This window comes from Pocillopora verrucosa, chromosome 5, assembly GCF_036669915.1.
Source record: "Pocillopora verrucosa isolate sample1 chromosome 5, ASM3666991v2, whole genome shotgun sequence".
Taxonomy (NCBI): Eukaryota; Metazoa; Cnidaria; class Anthozoa; order Scleractinia; family Pocilloporidae; genus Pocillopora; species Pocillopora verrucosa.
This window is the reverse complement of record NC_089316.1, coordinates 5,010,442-5,024,292: the sequence shown is the minus strand read 5'-3', so window position 1 is coordinate 5,024,292 and position 13,851 is coordinate 5,010,442. Positions and strand designations below refer to the sequence as shown.

General features: G+C 35.8%; 1 protein-coding gene across 1 annotated transcript; it reads left to right on the top strand.

Moving 5' to 3' along the window:
* Positions 1–840: 840 nt before the first annotated feature.
* LOC131771202 (G-protein coupled receptor GRL101-like) lies at positions 841–9,045 on the top strand. The gene is made up of 17 exons (XM_066166287.1): positions 841–893; positions 1,127–1,198; positions 2,301–2,372; positions 2,797–2,868; positions 3,042–3,113; positions 3,478–3,549; positions 4,040–4,111; positions 4,270–5,266; positions 5,525–5,606; positions 6,224–6,286; positions 6,422–6,502; positions 6,738–6,818; positions 7,336–7,380; positions 7,784–7,834; positions 8,233–8,289; positions 8,413–8,475; positions 9,014–9,045. Exons 1-17 carry the CDS (start codon positions 841–843, stop codon positions 9,043–9,045), a joined length of 2,037 nt encoding a protein of 678 aa, XP_066022384.1.
* The last annotated feature ends 4,806 nt before the right edge of the window (positions 9,046–13,851 follow it).

Genomic DNA, 13,851 nt, shown 5'->3' with positions numbered 1-13,851 from the left:
TTATATGCATCCCAGCTCTGGCCTTTATTTAGTGTGCTAAATTTTCGTCGAATTCATAGGTACTTGTCTGAAATGCAATTGCACCACCTACCTCCAGGAATCTTTGACAAGAACACTCAGCTAAGTTTTCTGTAAGTAACCTAATTTTTTTCTGTCTGATCCGCGCTTCTAGATTCTTAGTGATGCAATATAAGCGTTAATAAGATTGACAAAATTTGCAAATATTTCATTCATAATATGTAGCTATTTAAGTACAAAATAAATTCATCTTTAATTAACACTACTAGTCAACTTTCGCACCTGCAGAATAAGAACTCTAATCTCAGACTAGCTGCACAACAGTTCTACAGGCCTCCAACTGCTTTTTGTTGTTGTCGTTGTTTTATTACATTTATCAGATTATTCGTTTCGCTTCGTAAATCAAGAATTAATATGAAATATCATGAAGATCACATATCTACTGTTGCATTCTGGATCTTTGTCCAGGACTGACCGTTTATGAGATTCTGTCCTCTGTATAAAAGGCATCAAGAAGTACCTTCATTAAATAAAAAGATCATTCCAATGTCCATCATTAACAAATTTCCATATCTATGTCAAATTTGATTATAATCTTTTGTTGTAAAATGAGTAAACGGTGAAGTTAGCACAAACAACTCTTCGCTCATTGACAGTGATGCCGACTTTTGCTCACAAGTCAAAACAACCGTAACTGTCTTCGACAACAGCCCTGAAAGGTTTCAGTAGTACCCCTATCTAAGCAGATAAACTTCTGGTGGATCTTTAAACTAATCGTCAGTTTTATGTGGTAAATAACGCAGACGCCTGAATGACAACGACATGAAAGGGTTGAATGGAAGTGCCTTCAAAAACTTGACAATGCTAGAGGAACTGTAAGTTAATATATCAATACTGATGTGGAAGGAAAACTGTTTTTGTAACGCAGCAGCATTCCCCTCTCTTACCGCCTTGTCTATACTTGTTTTTCAAATTAACCTTTTTTCCTTTACCTTTTCTTCCCTTCCACTCAATGATCAAAAGACGATTCGGTAAATAATTGCTTTAATAAAACTAAACATATTTTACATACAGGTCACAAAAACTTTTTTTTTTAATTTCAACACAGATGGTTGCAAGACAACAACTTCACGGAATTGCCTCCTAATTTATTCCAAGATCTAAAAAGCTTGAAAGAACTGTAAGTTATTTCATTCCAAGCTTTCCCTTGTTTTAACTCAATGACTACATAAAGTGTTCTAACACTTAGTAAAATTTTCCTTTCTTTTGTTAAATCACTGCTAGTGTCTTTAACACAGATTCTGATAGTAACATACTTTTCGTCCCTTTCTCTAATTAGAGCATATAGAAAGAAAATCTTTTCCAGTTGCAGATTATAAAATCTTTCCATCTGCACTTATAACACGTTTTAAAATTGAACCATCTAGAATTTTGTGTTTGTTGCTGAACTAACATTTCAGTGACAACGATCATACATACAACAATGAAATTCACGCATTTTATGAATATCAGAGTTGTTTTTATGGGCTATCTTTCTCTGTTTTGAACCATGTTGGCATATTTCCTTAGATCACGAGCTTAATGATTTCATTATTGATCCAAGAGGCAGCCATTGCCAGTGTTGGGGAAAAGAGTTCAGTATGCGCGCAGATTTCAAGTTTTCAGCGGCCTTAAATTGCTTTTTGTCATAAATATTGACCAAACTAAATGAATGAAGTGACTCTTGAATATTCTCTGTACTGTTAGACAAAACATTGCATGTGTATCACTACGTACTTCTCTTTGTTCTTTGATTGTTTCTGATGACCAGAATCTTTATGTATTTTTACCTATAAATTTCAGTTTGCAGACTTAATGAAAATGCATTTTCTTGTTTCGTCATTCCTATCAGCTATCTGTCAAATAACAAGTTGAAGAGTCTACCAGACGGACTTTTTAACAGCCTTTCCAAGCTGACATATTTGTAAGTGAGTTAGTTATTTAACCAAGGAGATAATTGGAAAGAAACAAATGATCATTCTTAAAATATTTTTTTAAAAGCACAGCCATCATAGTTAAAACATCATGAAGTTTTCCAGCTCGTATCTGCAAATCTTAATTGAAGTAGACGATGCTATCCTATGTATTTCTTTTGCTTCGGTTAGTAATGTTAAGTTACTTTGTGGTGTAAGCTTAAGAATTTAATAGCTTCTGATTAAATAGCAACCTCAACAATTCCCAGATTTCAGTTGGTAGCTCTAACATAAGCGAAATTTTAGTAACTGTGTAATAATTGTTTTCAGGGATTTATCAAACAATGAACTTGAAAATCTGCCAGCGTATGCTTTCAAAAACATAAGAGCGGTAAAATTTCTGTAAGTAAGATTGATATCGTCCCAAAATATTAAGAACTGTTTTAAAAGATTTTCTTGAAAATAACAGCACTTGGTGACTATAAAAGCTTCTCAGTGAATGACAACTTACATTGTAAATTACTTCTGGAAGGCAAAGGTTGTTTTGTTTCCTTTTTATCTGAGTTGTATTGCCACATCAAACTACCCTGGCACTAATTTTGTAATTTGTCACAGAGAATGAACTTGAGAGTTTTCGCGCTTAATCTTGAGATCATTATAGATAAGTCTAATGTGTTCTTTGAAGATTAAGATATAAAGACTGGGAGCTATTTTACTGGGAAACGTTGCCATTCCCTCCCTTAACCGCAAATCTTACAAAAAAAAAAGTAGAGCTAAAGATATCACTACACATTTCATTCTAAACTGCACATAATGCTTTCTTCAGGAAAATGGAGTACAACAAAATTAAGAAGCTTCATGAAGATCAGTTCCAGGGCTTGGTGGAGCTATTAGATTTGTAAGTGCATTTAGAGTTTAAACCATTTTCCACAATGATCTGAATCTCAAACCGTATACAGTAATATTTTTTTACTGTTAACTCCGTCATTGCTCAAATAAAATTTGCCTTACCCAATCATATTATGTTACTGTACTTTAATATTATTTCCTTATCCGTTTCCTTTGTTTAAGATATCTCTCGGAGAACAAAATCGAGGCTCTGCCTGATAAAATTTTCAAGGGCGTTAAAAAGCTCAGATCTCTGTAAGTACAGTTAATCACATACAAAACATTCCAGAATATTTGAAGTGATAGAATGAATATGATATCAGCGTTCAAAATCTGAGATTTTTGTCTACAAATTTACCACGATGTAGAACAGGGGTGGTGCCAGTTATCTTCCTCAACAAAGCAATGTTTTTTTAATTTATATTGCACTAAAAATGTGCCTTTATCTAACATACTTTTGGTGCACCTAGTTGGATATTAAGAAAAAGCGGAAACAAACATTGTGGAGATCTATGTAGTCTTAACTGAAATTCCATGAGAATTTGTTAGAATGAGGAATGTGACTGCTGCAAGTCCCCGTTTTGGTGTTAGTTGTAAATAGTTACGTTCTTCGTTTCAGGAATATCTTCGGCAATAGGATACAAAACGTTACCAGCACGACTTTCAACTATGCCCACGAATTGCGAATGTTGTAAGTTTACTGCAAATGACAGATGTTTATCTAGGCAACTTAACTTAGTTGCATATATTGAAATCAGATAACATTCTTTTGATTTCGTTTTGTCAAAGAAAAGACTCGTGCAAAGTAATTTTGGAAAATAACATAAGTATACTAAGGGAATTTTTCCCTGGAAGAGTCCGGAAAGAGGCTTTTGTACAGCGAACGACCTCAACCGAATGGGCTGTCACGTCCATAAAATCAGTAGCCATCAAAAATTTCCAAGAAAGCAAGACGAGACTTATCTTAGGCTAAATGACTTCTTTTGAAAGAATCTTTGAGAAAACATCAAGCTAGGGTCCGTACTGAAGATCCTCAGCTAGGTTCCTGATTTTGTCTCTTTGGACAGTCAATTTGAACATTAACATTAACTTAATGAATCTTATTATTAAAATTCACTTTTTTAGGTTATTTATGATATAAACCGACTTAAAATTCACATTATGATTATTTTAAATCACAGGTTCATGCATTACAACCTGATGGCCGAGCTCCCCAAAGGCTTTTTCAAGCATTTGACGCACATCATCAGAGTGTAAGATTCCATGACGATCCTTTCCTTCACTCGCCCCTTCAAACAATTATTTTAATAATAGTCTATGTTATTAATCAATTAATGATTATTAAGGGATTTCAACGATGCAATAATAGTGTTATTTCTCCTTTTTTTTTCTTCTTTTTTTCGAATTCTAGAACTTTGGACACCAACCTGATGTGCTGCCATCTCGATCTTTTCAGGCAGGATGCTGATTGCGAATACTCCTTCAATGACAATTTCGCAAGCTGCCACTCCATGTTCCGCCACCATGCTCCAAGGAGAACTCTTTGGATTGTCGGTCTTCTCTCGTTGCTAGGGTCTTTATTCGTAGTTGGGTGGCAGTATTTCTACCCTGATAACAATGTGGTCCAGTCTATCATGTTGGTGAATCTGGGTGTATCTGACGGTATCATGGGTATATACCTAATCATTATAGGCATAAAAGACCTGCAATGGTCAGGGGAATACTACCTGCATGACTATGAGTGGCGCACCGGTTGGTTTTGTCATTTCAATGGTGCCATGTCTGTCTTTTCAAGTGAAGTGTCAGTGATGATGATTTCTCTGATCGCATTGGACAGACTCAAGAACATCGTGTTTCCTTACACCTTTGCAAAAATTACCCCAAGGCAGACCTGTCTAATGTGCGTAGTTATCTGGCTGGTGGGAGGCGTTATGGCATTCCTTCCCTTGTCTGGAATGCACTATTTCAGCGAGTGGTACTATGGCAATAATGTAGTGTGCCTGCCCCTGCAGCTTTCCCCTGAATTACAAGGAGGCTGGGAATACTCCACTTCCATTTTTATCGTTTTGAATTTTTCCCTATTCATCTTCATCACGGTTGCTTACGTTGCCATCTTGTGGAAATCATGGTCGTCAAGCAGACGGCTTGGTGCACATGGAACTGTTCGTGAAATACGAGCAAGAGCACAAAGTGCACAAGCTAAAAGAGAAAGAGCACTTGCCAAAAGAGTCTTCTTCATTATTCTGACCGATTTCTTGTGTTGGATGCCAATCATTGCTATCGGCATCCGGTCCCACGTCGAGAAAACATTTGATCCTCCTGGTGATCTGGCAGTGTGGATTGCAGTGTTCGCTCTGCCGATCAATTCAGCTATCAACCCATTGCTGTATACGCTTTCTACTCCACAGGTAACATGTTTCTCTTTTTTGTTACTTTGGAATAGCACCTACCGTTATGTTCAAATTTTGTTTCGTGTCAGAGCAGGCTGGCAACTCAATTTTGTAATTGTAACGATTGACATACAAAACAAGCATGAAAAAGTAAATGATCGGACAGATTTTTTTAGCTTCTCCGCCTTTGACTTTAGCCATAGAGACCAACGTGACTTCTAAATACGTTACTTGAAAGTCTTAACGTAAACTATTCAATATATTTTGAATGTCTAGGTTCAGCCTGTGTTGAAAGCAAAACTGAGGAAGTTGTGGTCCAATGTTCGATCTATTTTCAGCAGAGGACAAAATCAAGAAGGTACAGTTTTAAGTTCCATTGAAAAATACCACGATAACAATAATTATATTTCAAACCTTGAAATGAAGAAACTTTAACTTTTATCAAATTGAGTATGAGCAACCCAGTTTTCTTTAAGTAACTTATGTGATTTTTACTCCAAGGCTTTCGAGGGGGAATAGGATAGAACTGGCATGAAATCGTAGAAAACACATGTATTTTTTTTTTCGAAAAAGAAACTGAGCAAATTATTGAAACCACAAATGTACAACTTACAATATGTAAAGTTGTAGCATACGTAAAAGAGAAAGCAAGAGTGATCCTAAATAGAGAGGGCATCAATGTATTAAATCGTCAATTTTAATGGTGGAAATCATGCTTTCAGTTCGACTTTTGAAGGCTAGTATCTCTAAAACTAAACTATTAGGGAACATTGAGACAAATGGATGCCATTTGCGATAGATTTTTAAAATAGCATGCCAGTCAAAACTCATTCTGCAAACAATTCTCAAAGTATGAATTGCTATACTTCTGTCTTAAATCATAAGGTTAAGATTCTGAATTGTAGAATGCTTTTTTTATATAAACCTGACAATGGCTATTAAGTTTTAAATTGGTGTTACTTTTTCATATGAAAGAAGCAGATAATGATCAGCAGGGACAGATTGGAAATGGAGATGAACATGCTAACGTCGAAGAGGGTAAAAATAGAGTGCTTCTTAGTGTAGTCAGATACGAAATATCTTCTTCACGCCTTTGTAGGGTTCTCTGTATGATACTTTTCTTTCCTTTCTCTTTTCTATACTTGATTCCTTTTTTCATTTCCTTTCCCGTAGGAGAGCAAATTGAAATGCAGGTATTGGGACACAACGAAATCCCAGAAGTGGAAGCCCCTGAATTGCCTGCACCGCAACCAGGTCAGTTAAGAAATATAAGAGTTTTGATGCTAACGATAAAGCTTTAATTGACTTTGCAATCCAAAACTCTTGGCAGGTATCTATAGTTCAATCAATTAGGCTAGCAAATATTAGTCCTCTCAAATTGAAATACCTATAGAAACCATAGCATTCCTTTTCTGCTCTGATAATTTCTGTAGGTGCATTTTAAGAAAGGATAGATATTAATTCCTTTTTTTCATGTTCTTTCCCGTAGGAGAGCAAATTGAAATGCAGGTATTGGAATACAACGAAACCCCAGAAGTGGAAGCCCTTGAATTGCCTGCACCGCAACCAGGTCAGTTAATAAATATATGAGTTTTGATGCTAACGATAAAGCTGTAATTGACTTTGCAATCCAAAAATCTTGGCAGGTATCTATAGTTTAATCAATTAACCTAACAAATATTAGTTCTCTCAAATTGAAATACCTATAGAAACCATAGCATTCCTTTTCTGCTCTGATAATTTCTGTAGGTGCATTTTGAGAAAGGATAGATTAAGGAATGGTTTCCCATATGACAATAATGTGACGAAATTAGGTTAAATTACTTTTGGTTGATAAGTTACCTCCAGACATTCTGGTGTTAAATTGCCATATGCACTTTTTAAGACCTCCACTCATGAGATCCCCATTCCTTTACATTGGTAACCTGTACATTGTATTATGGACGGAAGATACCATCGTCTCCCATATGACACGGTTGTAGTTAATAAATGATACATATATATTGACAATGATCTTTCATTGTTTCCAGTTTTCAGTTATATTGTATGAAGAATAACTTAATGATAATTCTTTGCTCTGTTGACAGCAATTGAACAAGCCTGTGGAGGGGATGCGAATCCATCTTCCTCAGGTAAAAATTTATTTATGAAAGAAATATAAAAGAAGGCGTAGACAACCGCTTGATTTAAGAGAAGTACTAGTACTGCAAAAGTCACAGTAGCCCAATGTGACTTCAACTGCAAATTGCTTTTTACAAACGGTCATAGGAATCGCCAAAATGAAAAAGGTAATGCGTCTTAACAACTGTATTTGGCAGAGATATTATTTCAGCAACTATTTTCATGCGCCCAAATTAACTTTCAGCTTTAAATGTGAGCTTTGTAACTCGGTGTTATTTCATAAATTAATAAATAATTGAATACATCTGAAATTCTGACGTACCTAAAATAAAATTTGTAGAGATATTTATTGCAGAATAACACATGAACCATAAGTATCATGAAACATTTTACTCTACTTGTTCCTTAAAACAGATTATCAGGAGGATTTTGACATCAGACCAGCCACTGAAAAGACTGTGGAAGGTAAACACCTTTTCAATTTTCATTTTATTTTTTTCCGGAAATTTCGTAACTCTAAAAAAAAACAACGAATGGTGGCTGGTGCTATCAAGCTGGCGCACTTGGTATACTTGATTGCATGGTTTTGTATGTCACACCAATAAGACTGGGGTTATCATGTTAACGCTTAATCACCAATCAAATCACGATTCTAAGTCTGTCACAAGAAAAAATTTACGAAAGCAGCTTGTCGGTCTCTATTTGCGGCAAGGTACAAGACCCTTTCTCAGTTACTAAGCCTAATGGGTCGATGGATTTAAAAATGTCTTATTGGAAAGTTTGTTGTCGTCAAAGACTTAAGACTTAGTTGCGTTGTAAATGTAACTAACGTAACTTTTAATAATAAATCTGATTTCACACAGCTGGTAAATCTGAGGAGCAGGTGGAGGTTGAAGAGATTTCGGTGCCCAGTAACAAAGGTAAAGGAGATAATGGGTTTTCATTGGTCACTAACCATTAATGATTTTAACTTCTAAGTAAAAACACAAAATTTAATGACTGTATACTAACTTTTTTCGTATCAAATAAATCATTTTCTAAAGGAGTTAAAAAAGGTGAAGAAGAAGTGAAGGCGCCTGAGCCTGACATGGATGTCGCAGAGGAAGGTAACATTTTTTATAAATCAGAAGAGATAAATTCAAATTGGTCCACACATGCTTTATAAGGTGATGCATAATCAGTCTACTCAATTGACTGAAGATCACTTGAAGTGCTTAGTCGAAAGGTCGTGGTTCATATCGGGAGGTGACTTCATCGAGAAAAAACAAAAAAACCACACCACTTGGGCATTATTATACCTCCTCGTAACGAAGAGCCATAACTTTTTATACAATGCTAAAATCAAACATTTATGAATTTATGAAGCCGTTTTACTAGTTTGCTTGTTTGGGTTTTTCATGGATACAGAAATAATTTTCCCAGATACACAAAACATAGCCGCCTCTTACCCCAGCTCATTGAAAGGACATGGTTACTTTGATGTTGTGTACCTCGGTTTTCAAAACACCTCAACACAGACATGCAAAAATTTAATGAGCTTTGATTAGTGGCAGCCCTCTTTTCTGTGTTTGTGAAAATTATTATTCTATCGCTTAAAAGAAAATGAGTGCATTGTATTTCAATCTCTTTTCATATTCCATCCAGGGGAAGAAGAGGTGTTTGATACCAGACTTTAGTTCTCTGTTTTCGAACCAAGGTAAATGCTTATTACGTCTGCTTTAATACTGAATACCGCTGACTAAAGGGTTGTGGAAAACAAATCCCTCTAAATGTTTTTTTTTGTTACATGCATCTTTCTAATCTTATAGAATACGTGAAATATTTGTGATGTAGGGTGAACTCTATGCTAAATTTTTTAAATCCTTGGCTAATTCAAACCAATTTCAAATTTGAGATTTCACCGCAACTGTAATGATTGAAGTTATCGGAGATGAAGAAGGAAGTCTGTTTTTTTGATTGCTATAATATGCTGTTTGTCTTTTTTCAAAGTCCCTTACGAATTTTTTTCAGCTATCCCCTTCATTGTTGGCAGTAAGGGTACCAAAACATTTTCAAATTGATCAATTTTTTTCTCTGCTTTTGTTGATGTATGATTTGAAAAATTATAATAAAAAAAAACTTCTGGGTGGCGAGTATGCCGCACTGATGAGTGCTCTCTCTGTATATGCTTGTATATTCATATCTGCCTTCTGTCCTTAAAGCACTGACCAGCTTACTCACGGACAGTCTGGTCACTTGACTTTCTGACTAACGGGCCGGTAAGCCGTCAAATTGAATTGACTACCTGAGCTATGACTACTGGCTGACTGACAGATGGGCTGATTATCTGCCTGACTGTTTTCCGGACTCTCCACCTGGCCAGTGGGCATGGTTATTACTAACTGGATTATATTATGGCTGCAATACACTTCAATGTTGACATGTAAAAAATTAAATGCTTGACTGACTGATTGTCGGGTCAGTAGATCAAACAAACAACTAATCGATTATTAACTTTTGCATTCATTGATTAGCATGCTTTTTTCTTTTGCGTCTGACAGTCTACAAGAGCCAAAAACATTGCCATTAGTATGGAGACTGCGAGTGCCAGAGAAAAACTAGAAAAAGTTCAAAGAAAAGGGAAAAAACAATTCTAGTAATCAATACGTATGGTCGTATGGTAACATCTTAGTAAAAAAAATCTGCTTTTTAATCCCTTTTTTTTAGATTTAATTTTAACAATAATTAGTAATTAAGTATAGTTATGGTAATTATGGTATATTATGGTAATTAAGTATAGTTGGAGTGGAACATATTGTGCTATATCTGAGTAGGCGTGTAGTGGTAGTTCATCTTTCTTTTGCTTTTTTTTTCCCGTTTTTGGTTTGTTTGTTTGTTTGTTTGTTTGTTTTTGTAACATGTACATCTACCTGACCATGATTGCTACACCACAGTTAAGTCGGATGGCTCAAAACGGAGTACAAGAATATCAGGGGTGTAGCCAGCCTAGAGTCCTGTACCATTAAATTTTATCATATCACTCTTGCAAATTTTGAAACAAAAATTGAACTTTCTCAGGGTATAAGCCCACGGCAAGTCGAAAAGCTGGCTATAGTCCTGATGTGATAAGATATTCTATTCTGCATGCTGATCTTTCCATCATAAAATAAAATATAGCTGAGTAACTGTTTTGATTAGGAATGCCTCACTGGTTTTAAAAGTAATGTTTAAGCTCATTTCCATGGAAAATGTTAAGTTTATTCGGAGTTTACTCATAGTTTAGAGGGGATTTGATGTCCCAGAAGAACTTTCTTGTAGAGTTCCTAATATAGAAAAGAGCATGGAAGGTTAATAATGTGATAAAAATAGAAAACTAACGAGCTTTAAAAAGAATTATCAGATATTAATCTGCACAACAACTATTTAGATAATTCATTTCTAGGTTTTGTTTAAACACGAAAAATCATCTAAAATTTGACAAGAAAACTTAGACAAATGCACGGGTTGAGGACGTCCACTTACTAGATATTTGATGGTACGCTGGTAATCTAAATAGTTCATTTCTTAACATTTTAGAACTCATCCGCGAGCATTAAAGTCATAAGGAGTTAAAGTGACGTTAATTTTGGGTTGTATATTAAATTAAAGAACTTAGACTTGCGGTTAAGATTTCCGCAGCTAGTAAACATTGGCCGGTACAGTAACAATCTGAATAGTTCGAACATTACTACAACTCGTCCGGCGAGTATTCAGAGTACGTGTCGAGTTGTTTAATTTCGTTAGTATCTCTAGCTGAAAAAAAAAAGGTAAAAATGTCACACAAAAAAAGAGAAACTATTACTGGATAAGACGTCATGCATTAGAGATTTAACAATATATTGAATGACCTAACTAGCGCATTTCTAGAATTTTTATAACTCGTATGAGAGCATAATGATAGCTAAAAGGTAGAGTGACGTCTATTTTCGTTATGTTACTACGTTCTTTATGAACGCAAATTCCTTAAAAAAGAAATTAGAAAGATGTTGTGGTAACGAATAACAAGTCAGATATAGGATATTAATTGGTACAACAACAATCTGATAGTTCACTTCCACACAAGCTTGCGAGTGCTTTGCATGCAAACTACGTTTAGAATTGTTAGAGGTTATAAACAAGGTCAGAGTTCGTTTGTTAGAGGTTTTTATAGAATGAAAATAATTTAAAAAGGTCCTGTCTTAGAGTTTTTATAACTCGTTTGCGAGAATTATAGTCATTAGTGACCTCTGTCATGGCTGAAGCCTGCCTCTTTACATAATTTACATTATTATTAACATTAACCTGAAAATCGACAAAAAAAGAAAAAAGGTCTTAGAATACCACTAACTTAGATATTTAGTAGTGTTTTTAAATCTAATTTTGTAGCCCATTTCTAGATTTTTTTAACTCACAACGAGAATTCTAGTTCATTGTAGTATGTGGTATTTTTTTTAACTTTGTTCAAACGTGATCATTAACATGGCTTCTACAGTAAAAATAACTTGAATGTGTGAGTGGCTTTTTGAGGGAAGTAACACCGAGTTACGAAGAAGGGTTCCAGATCTACTGTAAAACGTTAACGAAGACTTCAATAAAACATCTTTATGACCTTACACATGAGTCCGTTCTCAATTTACCCTGTCAAGGTTTCTAAGTCACGCTTCGGGTTCATCCACAGTGTGGATTATGTGCCACAATGACCTGTGACAAGAAAAATTGCTTTCTGTATCTCTCATAGTGTTGAACTTTTCGTTTTAATGAATTATTCAGACTGAATTTTTCCCAGAAACTGAGCTGTTTTCTTTTAAAACCATAATGTATCTTCTTGACGCGACTCTCTTGGAGGTTTTTGGTTACACCCGATGTAAAAAAAGGGGTAACAAATGTATGTTTCCGGGAGGTTAGGAAACATTTTCAAGCTTTACATTTCCATCCTAAGACTTCCACCAAGGGTGGGTGGGAGTGACGGTTAGCATTTAAAAAACCCTCAGATATGAAATCTTTACTGCACTGTGATTGGTTTAGAAGTCTCGCACCACCCTTTGTTCTGCCTTTTAGGGTGTTGACTCGTCATGAATTTTAGTCCTTAGTGACTGCTTGTGATATTTCCTTCTTGTCAACCGCTGAGCGAACTTAAGAAATTCAATAATTTGCCATTGCGGTTAAATTTACTGGGGGACTAGAATTTACGCTCCAAAGTTATATTTCCAGTGAAGGACTCGAAGGTGTAACATGTAGAGATACACAGCTTATTATGACCACACTTTAAAGAGACCTTCAGTTAAACCTGAGTAAATCGAGTCACAAATCCTGAGTGAAACTAACTCAACTTAAATAACTTAACGTCTGTACAACCCACTAGAAGCAAAGCGGAAAATCTTCCCTTCCATTCTACACTCTTCCTCGTGCTACACAGCTAACCTTGCCTCGGGAAGCCTGACACAGTCAGGAAGAGCATAAACTTGGGATAAGTGAGACTAAAATCGAATTAGAATGAAGGAAGGTGTCATACCTTCCCAGAACCTCGCCGATTTTTGCTCGCTCTCTTTTACTCTTCTCTCCTCTTACAGCGAGCCTATCACCAGCTATGCCTTTAACGACGAAAAAAAAGGTTTTCTCACAAATTTAATTCACGCGGATCACATCTACATGAACTGATCATTTTATAAAATGAAACATATGGAGAAAAGGCAAATCAATAGAAGGCGTTCATGCATATTAGCTTGTTAATGAATATTTCTGCAGTTAAACCACTTTTTACATATAATTACAAATACAACATTCTTTTGAAATATACTCGAACTTATATTATCTTCAAATTCACCGGTGTCTTCTGTAAAAACTCCATTGACGGGACAAGCTAACTTTTCAACTCCACCTCGAGACAGAGATTTCAACATTTTAGTTCGCACCTGTGATATACGATTGTGGAACACCAGGGTACACGTATCGTCGACTCTCAAGTGTTTTCATTCCTATCTGAAATTGCGTTAGTTAATCGTATTCTTCTCACTTTTTTCTCGCGCCACCCTTTTTTTCCTACATACGACTATGGAATACCAAGTTACGAGTTTGGTTCGTTAGCACGTAGCGTCTACTACAACGCCTTTGCGCATTTACGGGCGGAACGGGGAAAGACAGAATGTGGCCGAGACTAGTTCAGAATCATTATATACCACTTCGATAAACAAGTCATGGCCGGTGATAGAAATTGACTCCAATAGCACGAATGGTAATGTACACTGAAGAGGTTCGAATGGTGAGGACTGAGCCGCTCTCCTTGTTTCAGCCTATATGACGAGCACGTGATGTTCGTGTGATTTCTCAACCAACATGCATTTCGTGCTGGTAGAGTTTCACAATTGGTTCAATTTAACGCACTATAAAGATGGAATTTTAGTCTGCACTGTTTACAACACAGCGTAAACCCAAAGCGATGCAAATGACAGTAATTTCCTTTACAATTTCGAATTACATTTTCTCGG